The 19,343-nt window shown below is 43.5% G+C and overlaps 1 protein-coding gene across 2 annotated transcripts in view; it reads right to left on the bottom strand.

Moving 5' to 3' along the window:
* Positions 1–19,343, bottom strand: part of LOC132101491 (cortactin-binding protein 2-like) — a 56,195-nt gene that overhangs the window by 33,885 nt on the left and 2,967 nt on the right. For both annotated transcript variants that reach the window (XM_059506503.1, XM_059506504.1), the window contains exon 2: positions 18,652–18,759. In XM_059506503.1, coding sequence (XP_059362486.1) covers positions 18,652–18,759 — 108 coding nt within the window. The remainder of the gene's footprint in view (positions 1–18,651; positions 18,760–19,343) is intronic.

Genomic DNA, 19,343 nt, shown 5'->3' with positions numbered 1-19,343 from the left:
GTGGGGTTTTCTCCCACAGAGTCATTGAAACAGAGCTTGAGAGATCGACGGTCACTGCTGGAACGCTAAAATTGGTCATGCCTCTCTTATAATGTTTGTGGCCTATTTTAATGACCCTCTCGAATGAACCACATTTCTGTGTGGTGCTCCACAGACCAGTCTAGGAAAATCTAATAAAAGTGTAAAACCATAGCCTGTGTACAAACTCACAGATTCAGCCGCTGAGGCATTTCGATGCAAGTTTCCTCAAGCAAAACAAGAATCACAAACATGTATGATTCAGATAACACACAAAGAGATCTTCTATTTGAACTGCACTACATTACAGGCATGTATCATGAGGCATCTCCATTTTGAACGACACTATTTGTTTTCCTCAAGCAGCTAAAATGAGAGCAAAATGGATGACTACATTTTCATAAATATGTCAGGTTATTTCAAAAAGCCAATGAATAAATCATTGCACCATATACAGTATACTGCAAATATAACTTGTTTCTTAACCTGAACTGATCCTTGCACCAGTCCAGGAAATTAATACCTGCCCTGACTATTCAGGAGAATAGATATTTGTTGCTATATCCATGAGCCTGAGGCATCATTTACTAGATTATATATATATATATATATATATGTCTGTTTAGCCTTCAGGGTAGCTTAATAGATCAAACGTATTTATTTTAAGGATGTACTTAATGTAGTCTGAGAGGAAGCACAAGTATGTGCCACATTTTTGCCTATAAATTCTCACACACATAAAGCTCTGGAATTCAAGAATGAAAAGAAAGTCTCTGTGAAAGTCCAATGAAATCAAAATATGAGTTTAGTGGCGTTTAGTCCATGTCTGTTAGCTCTGGAGCCAAATATATATATATATATATATGTTAGTTTACTCATAAAAGTTGACAAAATGCATTTTTACTTTTAAAAATAGGAGACGCAGGACAGTGTAATGGAAAAAACAGCAACAGAATAAGGTCAAGAGAAGCCTTTTTTTATGTAGCCTTGATATCTTGATACCATTTGAAAGCGACTAGTAAGTTGCAAACCATAGTTCACTGCTGACATAATGTAAAAAAAAGAGATGATCCCATCCAAACAGTTTCTAAAGGAAGTTGGTCAACACAGAAAAACAAAGCTACATTCTGCAAGCAATTTCGTGGAATAAGGATGGGTTACATTCAAAATAATGTTTTCATTTCAGACAGTAATAGAGATGTCCGGCCCTGTTCTTGAGGAGGTAACTAAGGTTGTCATGAAATGTAATAACCACAGCTTTGACAACAACAGAGTGCTCGATGAAATATAAGGACATGAGTGGTTGAGGTGGGGAAGGAGGCTGGCAGAGGACCAGTAACTGGCGCCTGGAGTGACTAAACTGCTCTCGGTGAGAAACAGCCTGGCCTCATCCACACTGACATTTTAAACGGCTCCTGCATCATTTCGGTTTGGCTATTAAGTTTTAAGGAAGGAAAAAAGGAAGGTGGTGTGGCAGAGTAGTTCAAGATCTGGGCTCGAATTCCTGAGGATGTACAGTAGTTTAGTAGGCGGATAGGGGCCCAGAGGTACCAACGTAAGATGCAGTGCTATAGACAAAGATGCTTTAGTAGCAGTACTTTAAAGGGGATGCTTTTAAAGGCAGCCAGTTATAAGGGTAAGCAAGGACACTTACCTTTCTGTTCTCCAAGGACTACAGACAGCAATTTATATGCTAGAAGGATCTTGTCTCAGCCTAATTTCAGAACCGTATCATATCTCCTCAGACAGTTGGAAGGACAAAACAGCCCCAAAAGGGCTACACATCGACAAAGGCCTGCTTGTTCTGGATACCCCTGAAGTCTGTCACAATGACTCTAACCCATCATGACTGCCATACAGAATAACAAAGAGATAAAATAACCTCTGATCTACATATTTAAAGAGTAACTAAACCCTAAACCAACTTTTTTTAGTTAATGATCTATAAGAATGGGGCTTTATTAGTGCTTTTCATTGTTTCAGGTAACTTTTTTGACATTTGAGTATAAAGTGTTTTAATTCTATAATATATGGTGTAAAAACGTCTGAGTGCTGCCCTCTTCAGGTTGAACGGTGGCTACTGCAGTTGATTTTTCCTATTGGATGTTGCGGTGGCAAGTGACGTAAGCGGTGGCAGGTGACGTAAGCAGTTTCCAGCTCACCACGCCCCTTGGTATGAGCTACCACGCCCTTGGCAGTATAAAACCATCTTGTTCCGTCAAAATCACTGTAGTGAGTCAGGAGTTGGAATTGCGAGTATTGAGACGATCAGGATAGACTATTATAGCATCTATTTAGTATATCAATTATATAGTTATTTAGATCTTCAAGTTAGCGTAGATTTATCTGTATTTAGTACAGTGGTCAGGATGGTACGTAGGTGTGTTGCTGGTTGTGACAGCACTGCTGGACTGCATAGTTTACCAGCAGACTTTAAAATTAGGAGCTAGTGGTTGCATGCACTTGGCCTGGAAGACCGTGAGTTTCCGCCTAGAGCTGGAGTGTGCAAACTGCATTTTACACGGGATTGCTTCTCCAACGCAATGGAGGTGGAGATGGGCTTCTCCACACAGCTCGCGCTGAAAAGCGACGCGGTGCGGGAGTTAAGACCGCAGTTTGAGCCAGCGGCTCGAATTGATATGAACAGACACCTCGACATCCTCCACTTCAGGTAAAGGTAGGTGAGAAAAGTCCTCTACTTCAAATGATCGCTCTGTTGCAAAGCTACTTGCGTCATTACAGTCACTCTCCATTTTAGCGTCTCTGACAACAGCTGTCAATCAATCCGTCACTGCGGGTCTCATGTTCACGCCGCTCTCGCTCAGCCCCGCCCTCGGTTTATCCCCTCTATCTCCGCTGTGATCTACCCACTTTTCAGCATTTTTCAAATATTGTCAGTGGGTGGAGTCAGGCTCTGACCAGGGGTTTAGTTACCCTTTAAACCAGGCTGATTAAACCAGACATTTTATAAGCAGCGACAGTTTGCTATGCACATATTATACCATTTGGAATTTTGGGGCTGGTAAGAATGAGAAAAAAAATCATACTTACCTGAAAAAGATTAGTTAATTTCCTGAATAAAGATTTCCTGAAATTTTACTCACCTCCATGTCATCCAAGATGTTCTTTCTTCAGTTGAAAGGAAATGAAGGTTTTTTAGGAAAACATTCCAGTATTTTTCTCCATTTAATGGACTTCAATTGGACCCAATGGGTCGAAGGTCCAAATTGCAGTTTCAATGCAGCTGCAAAATGCAGCTCTATATGATCCCGCCAAGGAGTACGGGTCTTATCTACAAAACGATCAGTCATTTTCAAAAAAAAAAAAAGAAAAATGCTAAAAAATTATACTGTTTAATTACAATTCTCATCTTGCAATAGCTCGACCTCACATATTACATAGTCACTTTGGATGTACAAAGAAAGTCAAACACCCTTTACAAAAAAGATAAAATTATGATCATTTTAATAATGAAACTTCAATTTTAAATATTCAACCCATTGGCTGCCACTTAAGTACACTATATGGAGAAAAATTCTGGAATGTTTTCCTCAAAAAAGTGGAGGAAAATTTCTTTATGACAGAAGAAAGTCTTCAATCTTGGAAGACAGGATGGGGGTGAGTAAATTTTTGGGAAATGTATATGCTGGGAGTGAACTAATCCTTTAACGTTAGTTTCGTCATCATAAACTGTTTAATTCATTAATTTTTCTGCTAACAAAAACAAAACAGCAAGAGATGGTACAGGCTGAGAGTACTTTCTGTTCAGTATGTGGCATGCAGTCAGCTGTCAAAATATTACAAATACACAAAATATCTTCTGGGTGGTCAAAATTACACATAGCAGGACATAATTACTTAGTACAAAACAACATGACATATTCAACAGATTGTATTCTCATATCTCACAGCTTTCTTCAGTGTAAAATTAACATACTTTCTACTCTGTTTATCTGCCATCGCAGACAAAATCTATATGAATTTACCCTCGAGTGATACCATTTCTGTTCTATCAGATAAACAGTTTAATATAAACTTTTGTGGCAATATACAGCTCAAGAATACCTAGCCTAATATAATAAATCTGCCACGTTATGGTGCATCAGGACTTCAATGTGATAGCATAACAATAGATATTGGGGCTGGGATATGTGTGCTGTTAGGCTGTGAGGGTTAAGACAACATTTCCACATCATGACCCTAATCTCTCTCAAACAGAATACGCTGGAGTAGTGGATGTCACATCAACAGATCTGGTCTTCAGCTGGCCTGCAGCCAGAAATAACAGCGAGTTAACATGGTGCCCATGACCAGTGCTCACTCAAACACCCAATCACCCAAACAGGATGCTCCCTGCCACCCTGCCATCACATTTAACAACATCACGTTCAAAACAACACAGCCAAGTATGTGCTGGCCTCCTTTAGCCCCGGCTAAACCAAATCAAAAATCAATTCTGACATTTCCAAATTCTCAAATGAATTGTTTTTCTGAACTTTCTTTATTTCTGCCTGTTGAACTCCAAGACCTCTGTATGGATTCCCACCTACTATATTTGATGACTCCATTGACTTTGTGAAATGGTGGTCACCCTCTTCTTTCACTTCTGCACTAAAAAGCTTGAAACATACTGGTTCAGCACTCTTTTCTAGTGAATCTTGCTTAAATGTTCTGGCAAAACTAAAGCCATTAGGGTAAAAGCAAACAAATGACTGACTCAGATGCTTGCAGTGCTAGATTTATTCTGCTTGTTTAAGATTTCCAATACTTTACAATGATTGGGTGCTGGAAAATACCTTGGTTGGGGGGGGGGGGGGGCTATAAATTCAATTGATTTTCAACTGTTTGGATAGTGTTCTCATAACATGCGCTTCTGTCCATCGATCCAGCCACCCACACACACAAACACTTGTCTGACTGTCCCCAGCCTCACCGAAAGGCAGCGCAAGGATCAGCTAAGCTGCTCTTACAGACACGTGCATGTGGAATTACAGTTCTGCTTCTTGTATTTGACAGCTAGAATGTAAAATGTGGTGGCAGGGAGGAGGGAAAGAGAGAGAGTCAAATACCCTGATACAACACAAACAGCTCCAACCTGTTCTCTTTGATTTGCATGCAACATTCAGATACCTACATAAAGAGCTAGAGATACTGTCCAAAATTACCCGCTAATGGTAACATACATAAATATAATATAAACAAATAATAAAATAATATAAATGTAATATAATTAATAATATATTTAGATACTTACAACTGTGCTCATAAAATTACATACCCCTTGTAGAATATGCAAATATTTTCATAATTTTATCTAAAAAATAGGGATCATGAAAATGGCATGTTATTTTTAATTAGTACTCTCCTGAATAAGCTATTTCACATAATAGATGTTTATATATACTCCACAAGACAAATAACCAAATTCATAAAAAATTACCCCATTCAAAAGTTTACATACCCCATTATGTATCATTTCCAGGATGATTCAAGACTATTTTTATAATTTGTGATAGTTGTTCATTAGTTCCTCATTGGTCCTGAGCTGTTCTTCAGAAAAATCCACCAGCTCCTGCGCATTCTTTAGTTTTCCAGCATCATCTGCATATTTGAATCCTTTCCAAAAGTGACTGTATTATTTTGAGATCCATCTTTTCACAATAAGACTGAGGAAAATTGAGGGACTCATACACAGCTATTACAAAAGGTGGAAACATTTACTGATGCTCAAGAAGGCAACACAATGCATTAAGAGCCATAGGGTGTAAACTTTTGAACAGAATTATGATGTGTACATTTTTCTTATTTTTGTTTAAAGTTATTTTTTTTTTTCATTTGGTACTGTACTTAAGAAACTACTTAAATACTTCAATGTTTCCCAGAAGATAAAATAAGTACAATTTACCCTGATCATCCAATTCAAAAGTTTCTTAATGCACTGTGTTACATTCTTGAACATCAATAAATGTTCCCTGTCAAGGGAACTTCGAACTGCATCCTCTGAGGGGACACTATGGGGAACACCTCGTCGTGACCCGTGTCTGAAGCATACTTTGAAAAACGCCAACGTGTTGGCCGGCGACAGCCTCTGACGTCACTACCAGCGCGACTATAAATACGCGCCCGTAGGACCCGTCACTCATCTTCTTCGTCTTCATTGACGGTTTTGTTTGAAGCGTGCATCTGAGAAACGTCTGAGTGCATCTGTCCCTCTTTTCGAGGAAAGAGGGACAGCCATCTGGTTCCCGCGGCTCAGGACCCGCCGTTGCCGAGGCACGGAGGAGGATGAGCTCGTGGGGATCACAGGTGGATCTCGCTGAGGAGTGTAGAGAGGGACTTTTCCTTTCACACTCTCCGGCGGCAAACGAGAGTGAACTTCAGGAGGAAGATGCGTTGTCATTAACCCATTCTGATACTGAAGTTAGTGCTCTGCTGGGTTCTACCCAGAAAGAGCAGGAGATGTCTGAGAGTGGCGAAGAAGCTGAGGCTGAGCCCTCTCAATCCTCCTGCCCTGCGTATGAGGAGCTGTTAGAGGTTATGGATCGCGCCACGTCAAAATGGAAGTTGCCATGGAAGCGTGCCAGAAAGGTAACGTCGCGAGGTTGCCTCGATGAGCGTTATTTGTCTGACCATAGCCCTCCAGCCCAGGTGAGCCTTCCATTCTTGCCTAACTTACATGCTGAAGTCGAAAAGGAATGGAAGAGGCCGTTTTCCTCTCGCATCCAACGGTTTCAGCATACGAGTTATGCTAATATCGAGGGCATGCACGAAAACGGCTATGAGAGGATGCCCCCTGTAGAAGAGACGCTGGCTGGCTATCTCTCTGTGGGGGAAACATCCTCTGTTAAATCTCCCTCTTTGCCAGCTTAAATGGTAAATCATACGCAGCAGCAGGTCAGGCTGTGGCCTCGTTTCATACAATAGCAGTGCTTCAGGCTTACCAGGCTGACCTGCTGAAGGACCTGGATACAGGCGAGGGCCTTTCAGCTGACCAGGTAGCCGAGCTGCGCCGCACCACAGACCTCTCTCTCCGGGCTACCAAGCAGGCCTCCTCCGCCATGGGTAGGTCTATGGTGGCCATGGTGGTAATGGAGAGACATCTGTGGGTGAACCTGGCAGACATCGGGAGGGAAGAAAGGGGGTTTCTTCTCGATGCTCTGGTCTCCCCTTCTGAGCTTTTCAGTACCTCCGTCGAGATGGTAGTCAGAAAGTTCAGGGAGGCAAGGGCGCGCTCAGCTGCCTTTAAATCCTTCATTCCACGAAGGTCCAGGTCCGAGCCCGAACAACAAAGGGGTCCTGGCCCATCTCGATCTGAGGATCGAAGATGGGCGCAGAAGGCTAGTGTCGTGGCTCGCGCTCCTCCCCCGCCTAAGGGCAGGGGCAAGAGGAATCGCGGGTCACGAAGAGGTAAGCAGGGTCTGAGGGATGTGATTCAGATGAGGCAGTGCCTCGTCCGGATCGGAGCGATACCTAGGAGTTACTCACTTCCTTTGGATGTTTTTAACTTCTGTTTTTATTCTCCCCTGCCTAATTCCCCTGTAGCCACCAGCTCTCCACCTGATCGAGTTTAGGTGGAAAGTTTCTCACATAACAGTCTCCTATCCTGGACCTATGGTGTTTTTGGTGGTTCTATATTCATAGTAACCACCTTACTGACGGTCCGGACCAAAAGGGGGCGCCCCGTAAGCAGGGCTCCAGTACAGGAGGGTGGGTGAGTATGTAACCTTTTCTTTATCTGCTTATGGGTGTTATGTTGCTGGTGGTTATATGTCTACTAACAAACTCTGTGAGTTTCCTTTACAGTGCTCTGGTATTAGGTGGCCAAGATCACAGGCTTTCGGCAGGCGGCCGTGCCGCGTGGGTTCCGCCCCCCCGGGGCACGACACCCACCGCGGAGTGAGACCCGCGCGTGGGAAGCAAGCGCTCTGCGGTTGTCCATCCCACACCCCCTCCCGAGGAGCCTGGCTGATCGTCAGAACTGGCACAGCACTGCAGGGAATTTCATGGATGTCCGACCAGGTCACCCTGAGGGGCCGCCTGGCCGCTTGGCGCATCCGGGGAGGTGGTAGTTATGGAAGTCTTCTGTATGTACTGCCTCAGGTGATGCTCCCCTCGCTTGAGGGTTGGAGCCTGCCTCTCCCGTGCGATCCAGCGCATCTGCGATGCTTAGGAACCTTTCTGTACACACGCTAAGCCTGTGTACTTTCTCAAAACCACATGGTGGTCAGTGTGCACGTGAACACTTTGCGCACTGTCTGAAATCCACGTAAGTGGTAAGTGTGCACACAAGACTCTGCGCACTTTCTGAAATCCACGTAAGTGGTAAGTGTGCACGCAAGATTTTGCGCACTTTCTGAAATCCTGTACGGTAGGGGTTACGCGCTCCGCTTCATTCCCTTTCTTAAGATGATTAGCCCTGGGTTCCATGGGCTTCATTCAACCAGTGTGTATTTGTTATACACCTCAAGCATCGCTTCCCTCAACATGAGGGGTTTTGTGGACGTACTGTGGTTATCAGCTAGTAGGCCTCACCAGGTCTCCCTGGAGTTGAGTTCCAAATTACTTTCAGTTTCCACTTAAGGTGGTTATCTGGTAACAGGTAGTAGGCCTCTCTAGGCCTCTCTGTAGGTGAACTCCCACATATTGTGGTTATCAGGTACTCGGCTTCACCAGGCCTCTCTGAAGGTGAGCTCCCACATACTGTGGTTGTCAGGTAGTAGGCCTCACCAGGCCTCCCTGGCGGTTTAGCTCCCACATACTGTGCGTTTCCACTAAACAGCATGGTTTTTCAGGTAGTAGGCCCCTCCAGGCCTCTCTGTAAGTGAGCTCCCATGTTTTGTGGTTGTCAGGTAGTAGGCCTCACTAGGCCTCCCTGGAGTTGAGTTCCAGATTACTTTCAGTTTCCACTTAAGGTGGTTATCTGGTAACAGGTAGTAGGCCTTTCTAGGCCTCTCTGTTGGATGAACTCCCACATATAGTGGTAGTTTAGCAGCGCTCCCCTTTTCCAAAGGAAAAGGGTCGCCTATGAGCGTGCTACTCTGACCTCGGAGCCCTCCTCTCATAGGAGACTGAATTCTCGTTTTTTTCAACAGAGCGCTCCGGTACTACATACTGTTTTTGAGACGCACTGTAAGAGCAGACATCCTGCTGAGGCAGGGGCTGAGGCTCGGGGAATGGCGCCTTCGCACCAAGGTGTTGAAGTTGAGTTGGAGAGGTTGGCCAGACTTGGGTGGATCGGTTTTGCGGCTCGAGAGAGCGTCACACTATCCCCTCTGGCTTCCTCTGACTCATCCAGCTCCATTGGGGCTGGACGCCATGGTACAGACGTGGCAGAGGCTTCATCTGTACACTCCTTCCTCCAATTGCTCTGCTCCCGGACCATTCCATCTACGAGCTGCTCTATCAGAGTGCCACGAGAGCCCCTCCTTAGAACAGTATTTGTAAATCCATGTTATGGTAAGTGTGCACGTGAAGTCTTTGCACACTTTCTGAAATCCACACTGTGGTAAATTCGCACGCTAGTACTCTGCGTTCTTTCTAAAATCCTATATGGTGAGGGCTTCGCGCGGCTGCTTCGTGCCCTTTCTTGAGTCGGTTAAAGCCCCGTTCATCTTGGGCGCCACTCCACTCCATCTAGAACAGGGCGTTGCTACTAGAGTACTGTTGGGACAGCTATTTCGGCAAGTTTTGTGCGAAAGCTAGCAGTAGCCCCTGTGTGACAGGCAAGACTTGGTAGAAGAAAGTGCTAGGTTCTTAGCCGTATCCCTTTAAAGGAATCTTTTGTGATTCCAAGCCTTCAGCTCTACCCCGGGCCGAGGCCCTACAGGTAAGTTGGGTATGTAGCTTAGGCCTTTGGCCATAAGGGATAATGTCATAGACAGCCGTCGAACCGTCCCAGGGGCGACTCCCGGTGAAATTGTAGAGTTTGTACTTAGTGTTTGCCATGATTCTGGCCTGCACTCCCCTCAGCATGGTGGCGTGGGTATACTGTTCCCCATAGTGTCCCCTCAGAGGACGCAGTTCGAAGTTCCCTTGACAGGGAACGTCTCAGGTTACGAATGTAACCATGGTTCCCTGAGAGGGAACGAGACACTGCGTCCTCTAGCTCCCTGCCATGCTTCGGACGCAAGCTTCACGAAGAAGATAAGTGACGGGTCCTACGGGCGCGTATTTATAGTCGCGATGGTAGTGACGTCAGAGGCTGTCGCCGGCCAACACGTTGGCATTTTTCAAAGTATGCTTCAGACATGGGTCACGACGAGGTGTTCCCCATAGTGTCCCCTCAGAGGACGCAGTGTCTCGTTCTCTCTCAGGGAACCATGGTTACATTCGTAACCTGAGACGTTTTCACCTTATATAATAGTTATGTATGAGTCCCCCAATTGTCCTCCATGTGAAAAATGGATCTCAGAATCATAGTCACTGTTGGAGAGGGTTCAATTATGCAAAAAAATTTGAAAAACCAAAGAATGTGCAGGAGCTGGAGGATTTTTCCGAAGAACAGCAGACAGTTGAACTGCTCAGGACCAACGAGGGACTCATGAACAACTATCACAAAACAGAAAGACAGTCGTGGATCATCCAGGAAACAACACATAGTATTAAGATTCAAGGCTATGTAAACCTTTGAACGGGCTAATTTTTTATAAATTCATCTATTATTTTGTCTTGTGGAAAATATGTAAACATCTGTTATGTGAAATAGCTTTTTCAGGACAGTATTAAATAAACCATAACATCCAATCTTCAAAATCCCTCTTATTTTGTTAAATTATTAACATTATGCATATTCTGCAAGGGGCATGTAGATTTAACTGTGTGTGTGTAATGTTTATATATTATAACCCGAATTCCGGAAAAGTTGGGACGTTTTTTAAATTTTAATAAAATGAAAACTAAAGGAATTTCAAATCACATGAGCCAATATTTTATTCACAATAGAACATAGATAACGTAGCAAATGTTTAAACTGAGAAATTTTACACTTTTATCCACTTAATTAGCTCATTTAAAACTTAATGCCTGCTACAGGTCTCAAAAAAGTTGGCACGGGGGCAACAAATGGCTAAAAAAGCAAGCAGTTTTGAAAAGATTCAGCTGGGAGAACATCTAGTGATTAATTAAGTTTATTGATATCAGGTCTGTAACATGATTAGCTATAAAAGCTTTGTCTTAGAGAAGCAGAGTCTCTCTGAAGTAAAGATGGGCAGAGGCTCTCCAATCTGTGAAAGACTGCGTAAAAAAATTGTGGAAAACTTTAAAAACAATGTTCCTCAACGTCAAATTGCAAAGGCTTTGCAAATCTCATCATCTACAGTGCATAACATCATCAAAAGATTCAGAGAAACTGGAGAAATCTCTGTGCGTAAGGGACAAGGCCGGAGACCTTTATTGGATGCCCGTGGTCTTCGGGCTCTCAGACGACACTGCATCACTCATCGGCATGATTGTGTCAATGACATTACTAAATGGGCCCAGGAATACTTTCAGAAACCACTGTCGGTAAACACAATCCGCCGTGCCATCAGCAGATGCCAACTAAAGCTCTATCATGCAAAAAGGAAGCCATATGTGAACATGGTCTAGAAGCGCCGTCGTGTCCTGTGGGCCAAGGCTCATTTAAAATGGACTATTTCAAAGTGGAATAGTGTTTTATGGTCAGACGAGTCCAAATTTGACATTCTTGTTGGAAATCACGGACGCCGTGTCCTCCGGGCTAAAGAGGAGGGAGACCTTCCAGCATGTTATCAGCGTTCAGTTCAAAAGCCAGCATCTCTGATGGTATGGGGGTGCATAAGTCCATACGGTATGGGCAGCTTGCATGTTTTGGAAGGCTCTGTGAATGCTGAAAGGTATATAAAGTTTTTAGAGCAACATATGCTTCCCTCCAAACAACGTCTATTTCAGGGAAGGCCTTGTTTATTTCAGCAGGACAATGCAAAACCACATACTGCAGCTATAACAACAGCATGGCTTCGTCGTAGAAGAGTCCGGGTGCTAACCTGGCCTGCCTGCAGTCCAGATCTTTCACCTATAGAGAACATTTGGCGCATCATTAAACGAAAAATACGTCAAAGACGACCACGAACTCTTCAGCAGCTGGAAATCTATATTAGGCAAGAATGGGACCAAATTCCAACAGCAAAACTCCAGCAACTCATAGCCTCAATGCCCAGACGTCTTCAAACTGTTTTAAAAAGAAAAGGAGATGCTACACCATGGTAAACATGCCCCGTCCCAACTATTTTGAGACCTGTAGCAGAAATCAAAATTGAAATGAGCTCATTTTGTGCATAAAATTGTAAACTTTCTCAGTTTAAACATTTGCTATGTTATCTATGTTCTATTGTGAATAAAATATTGGCTCATGTGATTTGAAAGTCTTTTAGTTTTCATTTTATTAAAATTTAAAAAACGTCCCAACTTTTCCAACCCCTTCAAGGCCCTGTTGGACTCCGGAAGTGCCGTAAGCTTGGTCCAAACCCACGTTCTCCCACCTTGGAGTGACAGCAAGCCCAATTCTCGATAACCTGTGTACACTGAGACACGCGACAGGTCCCTGCCCGCCGCGTCACTACTTCCGCTGCCCCGGGGCCCTGGCCAGTAGAAGTCGGGATAGTGAGAGACTTGCCAGTGCCCGTGCTGCTCGGGAGAGATTGGCCGGGCTTTGAAACCTTGTTGGCCGCTGCTACCCAGCTTGCCAGTCCTGGAGGGGCCCGTCGAGGGCGGCGCACCCAACGGAAGCAGCGACGCCGCCCTGTTCTCCTGGCTTCGGACAGCTGGAGAGATGGTGAGTCCCCCTCCCAAACTATTAATCTGTTCTAGGATGTCTACCAACAGGTCACGGGAGGGGGCTCGTTTGGCCAAGCTCAGCGTGAGGACGACAGACTGAAACACTGCTGGGCCCAAGTGTGCATGCTAGAAGGCAAGATTGTCCGGCCAAAACCCAACTCTCTCCCGCACTTCATTGTGGAGAACGGCCTGATCTTTTGGGTTGCCCAGCGGAGGGGGGAGGAGAAACGGTTACTGGTGGTGCCCCGGTCGAAAACGGAGGTGGTTCTGCAGCTGGCCCTCACACACCCCCTGGCTGGACACCTGGGGGCAGCAAACACTGCGCAGCGCATTCGCGACCGGTTCCATTGCCAGGGTTGGACGCCGAAGTCAAGCAGTTTTGTCAAGCCTGTCCCCTGTGCCAGAAGACTTCGCCTAAGCCACCGCCCCCCACCCCGCTCATTCCGCTGCCGATCATAGGAGTGCCCTTTGAGTGCATCGGGATGGATCTGGTGGGGCCGTTGCCGAAGTCAGCCTGGGGACACAAACACATCCTGGTGATTGTCGACTACGCCACCAGATATCCGGAAGCCGTACCCCTTCGAAAAGCCACGGCCAAGAACATCGCGCACGAGCTGTTCCTGTTCTTCAGCCGAGTTGGCATCCCAGCAGAGATACTGACCGATCAGGGGACCCCGTTCATGTCCCGGCTAATGGCCGACCTCTGGCAGTTGCTCTGGGTGAAGCAACTAAGGACGTCAGTGTACCACCCCCAGACGGATGGACTGACCGAGCGCTTTAATAAGATCCTCAAGCAAATGCTGCGATGGGTGGCAGCAGAAGACAAGCGCGACCGGGATGTGATGCTACCGTACGTCCCTTTCAGAGTCCAAGAAGTCCCACAGGCGTCCACCGGCTTCACCCCATTTGAGTTACTGTTCGGCCGACAGCCAAGGGGGCTACTGGATGTCACCAAGGAAGCTTGGGAGCAACAGCAGCCTTCTCCCCAACGTTCCGTCATCGAACATGTCACCAAAATGCGGCAGAGGATTGATTGCATAATGCCATTAGTCCGGGACCACATGACCAAAGCACAACGGCCTCAACAACGACATTATTACCGGCCGGCCCAGCCGAGAGAGTTCCAGACGGGGGGATAGGGTGATGGTGCTGGAACCCACAGCGGCATGTAAGTTTCTGGCCACCTGGCAAGGGCCCTACACGGTCATAGAAAAGATGGGACCGGTGACGTATCGGGTACGCCAACCTGAAAAACGCCACACAGTTGTATCATATTAACCTGCTCAAGCGATGGGTAGGAACCCGGGACCAAGCCGCTGCCTTCGCCGCGGTGGAACCAGTGACCGTGGACATGAACCCTGATCTGTCGGCCGGACAGAAAGTGGCACCTGGTCGGTCAGTTCTCTGATGTGTTCTCCGACCTCCCCGGGTGGACCAGTGTCCTCCAACATGACATCAAGACACCATTAGGAGTCATCGTTAGGCAGCGGCCCTACCGGATCCCAGAGGCTCGCCGGCACGCTATTGAGGAAGAGATTCAACACATGCTGAAGTTGGGGGTAATTGAACCTTCCCGCAGCCCGTGGTCCTGCCCAATCGTCCTGGTCCCAAAACCAGACGGCACCCTCCGTTTTTGTAATGACTTCCGCCGCCTTAATGAAGTATCGGAGTTCGACGGGTACCTGATGCCTCGGGTGGATGAAGTACTCGACCGCCTGGGAAGGGCCAGCTTTATATCAACCTTGGACCTCACCAAAGGATATTGGCAGGTACCGCTGACGGAGGAAGCCAAGCCCAAGACAGCGTTCTCCACACCCAGTGGACACTGGCAATACCGGACCCTTCCCTTTGGCCTTCACGGGGCTCCCGCGACGTTTCAGAGGCTGATGGACGTCCTACTGCGGCCCCACCAGCAGTACACCACCGCATACCTAGACGACGTAGTCATCCACTCGGAGCGGTGGGAGGACCATTTGGACCATCTGCGGAGGGTGCTAGGAGAACTCCGGAGGGCTGGACTAACCGCCAACCCCCGGAAATGTCACCTGGCCCTGTTCGAAGCAAGGTATCTGGGATTCCAGTTGGGCCGGGGATTGATCAAACCTCAAGAAAGGAAGGTCGAGGCGATGCAGGCAGCTCCCCGGCCCAATACCAAGACTCAGGTACGAGCTTTTCTGGGGTTGGCAGGGTACTATCGGTGTTTCATCCCCAACTTCTATACTATATATATATACGATATATATACTACTATATATATATTATATTATATAAGTATATAAGTATATATATTTAATATATACGTTTACCTATATATACTCAGAATAACAAAACGTTTATCTTTAGATCCACAATTACCTGTTAAAGGTGATATGAAAGTATAAAATTATAATTAAAATTAAATTGTTTTATTTATACAAAATACAATTTTAAATAAATATTCAGACAAATATTCAGCCTTCCTTAAGAGCTACAGACAGTGTTCAAAACTGTAATATAATATAATTCAAAATTACATATTACTAATTAAAATAAAATACAGAACATACAAAATACTACATAATATCATTTCTTAAAAATATAATAAGATAAATATTCCAAAACTATACATGCATAGAAGATAAGAGTCCAAAATTACCTGCTATTGGTGATATAATAATAATATTTTAAACATTTATATACAAAATATAATTTGAGTCATGTATGCTGTAGTTCCCTGGGTCACTGGGCATTATTGATCTGGGGATTGGCGGGTGTTAATTTTGGCCCTTGTACACAGACAACAGTGTGTTTATGTTTTATTTTTATCAGTCACACAGGGAAATAATTCTTACCATCCACCACACAAAAAAGAATGTATCAAAATGTATGGCGCTCCCCGTAATAGCCATGTGAACGTGAACTGGGTCAGCAACTCCAGTAAATATGCATTCACATCAGAGGCTAAACATGTTCACTGTCACAAACAATCACTCATATGCAAGCAGAGAAAGTGGCACTGAACTGCTATCTCTGAACCTGTATCCAGTTTTATTTAGCGATGATGACCTGACACTAGCTCACGTGTCAGCACCAGAGAGTGTGTTCAGAAGCAAAACGGCCCCATCTAATCATAGTGGCACATGCACACAAAATAGCCAACCAAACAGCCTACACAACTCCAGTCCAGTCCAACTTTGTCTACTATTCTAAGTCAGGTTTTTGGCTAGGCTCTTATGTTTTGTTAAAACAAAACCTGGTCTCACAATGAAAGTAAGCTAAAAAGAAAAAGAGAATATCTATGAACATTTTGGCCCTAGAGGTACACACTGGCTCTGTTCCTAAACCTAAAGAACCGCCTTCATAGGCAGCATTTTAAGGCATTTAATCACATGTATCCTAGAACGCAATCCCACAAAGCTCAGTAAAAACAAAAAAAGCCATCCAAAATGGCGACGGAAGTGAGATAAATGTTTAAAAAGTAAAGTTTCAATTAATTAAAATTGGCTACCCAATGTTTATATGCTATTTTATGCTGATTAGAGCATTGTTAGTTAGCTTAGCAACATGCTAACAGTAAACTCTTGGTATTAATTGTGATCCAGGCAAACACTATTTATGACACAAGGAGTTGCTGCCTAGTGTTTTAAATCAGTCACTAATGAGGTTTCATTTCAAGAATTGATTAAAATATTGTCACAATTGTTAAAGTTTGGCAAAAATGTCCATTGTCTATAGTCAATAGTGTTGCAATGACCGGATATCACTGCGAAAAAATTTGTTTGAGAGGTTTCAGAGCAGTGACATGCTGTTTCTTGTTACAGTGAAGAACCTATTAACTATCCAACAAAATTTTACCTTCTGAAAAATAATGCTAAGTGTTAAAGAAACCATGAGAGGTTGATTAATAAGCACTAACAGTTTGGCAATGATAAATCTAGTGCTAACCCACCTTTAACCAGCATGGACATTAATGCTAGTTTTAGCCTGTTTTTCTTTTTCAACAAGAATAACATAATGACAAATGTATTTGGAGAAGATTAACTAATAAACAACACTGTGACAGAAAAGTTACTCTGTACTGTAGTCCTGCTACTGTACACAGACCTGCCATTACTGCACTTGACACTTATGGCTTTATGGATGGAAATAAGGACACTTGAGATGTAATGGCTTGTGAGCATCTGTATTCTGTATCCAGATTGTCCATATGTTCAAGGTTTCAAAGTGATCTGTCTGCTCTAAAGACCATCCATTTGTCTAGCAATGGACTTTACTGTAAATGTAAGATGACACTGGCCCAAAAACTGAGCTGATGGGACTGGATTTAAACGGACTGGCTCTGAACTCAAGTCTGAGGGTTTGTAGGGATGTGACTCCACAGTTAATCTGCTTATGTCCCACCATTGTTTCTAATGAAAAAGGATACATAGCGCACAGCTTTTTCAGATCGCTAATTAATCGCACAGCTTCTTAATAATGCATAGATTTGCTGCTTTCATCTCTCATGTATCAAATGCAATATTTACAGTATGGCCTAGAAAATAAACAAAATGCCATTATTTGGCTTTTTTTCAATTGGCATGTCTAAACGTTAGTATGTATGTGTTTGGCCATATCACTATCTCCCTGAGGAAACAAACAAGACCATTGTGCTCAAACTGGTTGCTGTGGAACAGGAATGAGGGATGAGGGAGGGAGAGAAAGAGATAGTATATCCGCAGGGGGAAAACCAGCTGGGAAATACTTGCAGCCAAGAGAACAGAATAACAAGAGCAGCCTCTGAAATGCATGGAAACCACCCCAGAGTAAAGCGGAAGAGGGTGAATGACCCAAGCGAACATCACAGACCTGCATAAACTAAGCAAAATAGAGACAGGAAGAGAGACTGAGATGGAGAGACAGAAAATGTGCCCATCATTTTTCCAATCCACTGGCCTAGAAACTCACAGAGACAACCTGAACTAGAACACCTGAAAATATAGTGACACTCCTGACCTCAATTTTGGAAGTATATGCTTTTTTAATATTAATCAGATGTACTTCTGGGCCTCTTACCCCAGTGTAAACCTCTGACCTTAATGCAAAGACAAATTTCAAAATGCTGACTTTACAGTCAATTTTATTTATTATTTTCCAGTGATGGCAAAGGTAAAATGTACAGTCTTCATTGTCACATGATCTTTAAGAAATCATTCATTGCTGATTTGGTGCTCATAAATCATTTCTTAAGTTGTAAACAGTTGTGCTGCTTCATATTTTTATAGAAACCATGATATATTAAATTTAATGTCTAGAAAGTTCAAAAGAAGAGCAGTTATTTAAAACTACTGATCAATTTAATGCATCCTTTCTGAATAAAGGAATTCATTTCTTTAATAACAAATCATACTGAACCCAACTTTTGAAGTCTATCAGTGAAATCACAGCTAAAATGAGTGAAAAATAACAAAATGATGATGAATATAAACAACAATGTGCACCAAATATTCAGCACTGAAGGGAACCAAATTTTAGAATGGGTCATTGCAAAACCCATATTGATCTATGTTGGCTACAGTCCAAAATATATATCCAGTTGAGCAAAAACAAACTTAATGACATCAAATCCATAGAATCTCATAAAACCATTTAAAGAGAGGAAATGAATGATACATGCAAGCCAGTGTGATTAATACTGTATATTGGTTTTTTTATATTTTTTATTCCAGTTTTTGTATTATTATTTATGGGCTTTTAGCCTTTTAACTTATAGAAAAGTGTATAGAGAGACAAGGATTTGGATAACATTATGGCACAAACCCTGAATCCCCAGCTAGCATGCACAAATGTAGGAATGTACAAGTGCAGAGATTTCATACTCACCCTAAGAGCTTCAATGACCAGATCTCTGGCCTCAAGTTCTCCCTCCATGATGCTCAGAAGGGTCAGGAGCTCTGGTTTGCTCAGGTTGTCGATGTTCAGCTCACATTTCTGAAATACACAGAGCAAGAACACGAGCCTTGTTAAAGGAAAATGACACTGCATATCTCAGATGGTCTACTAGGTCCTTGGCAGAAAAGGTGTTGAGTGGGCACCGATCTCACTGCCCACAGTATTAAGTTTTCCCTGAAACATTAACCAACTACTTTTGAAACCAGAAGTTCTGTCTCATCTGAGCTCCCTTGGGTAGTGATTTCAACAACAAAAATAAATACATTTACATTTTTTTATATATATATATATATATTTTTTGCTACTAAAATTGTGGAATTATTTGGGTGTTTCAATGAAACAGTACTTTTGTTGTACTTCATTCTTGTTAATGTTATTTCATGCTAATGTCTGACATTTTATCAAAAACGGGCAAGTAAATAACAGTTTCTGATACATTGGTTCATCTCGATTAGTAAATCTTTATGGAAAGATAAATTATAAATCTTCATCTTTAAAACAAATACTGCATTTAATAGGGCCAACTTTTCACCTTGATGATTAAAAAAATAGTCCAAAGATCTTTTAATAATAAAACAGCCATAATGAACCGTCATTTAAATTATAATACTCTACCGATTTGT

The sequence above is a fragment of the Carassius carassius genome, chromosome 23 (genome assembly GCF_963082965.1).
Source record: "Carassius carassius chromosome 23, fCarCar2.1, whole genome shotgun sequence".
Lineage (NCBI taxonomy): Eukaryota > Metazoa > Chordata > Actinopteri > Cypriniformes > Cyprinidae > Carassius > Carassius carassius.
Note: the sequence above shows the minus strand (reverse complement) of the source record. Positions and strands in the feature narration are given on the sequence as shown.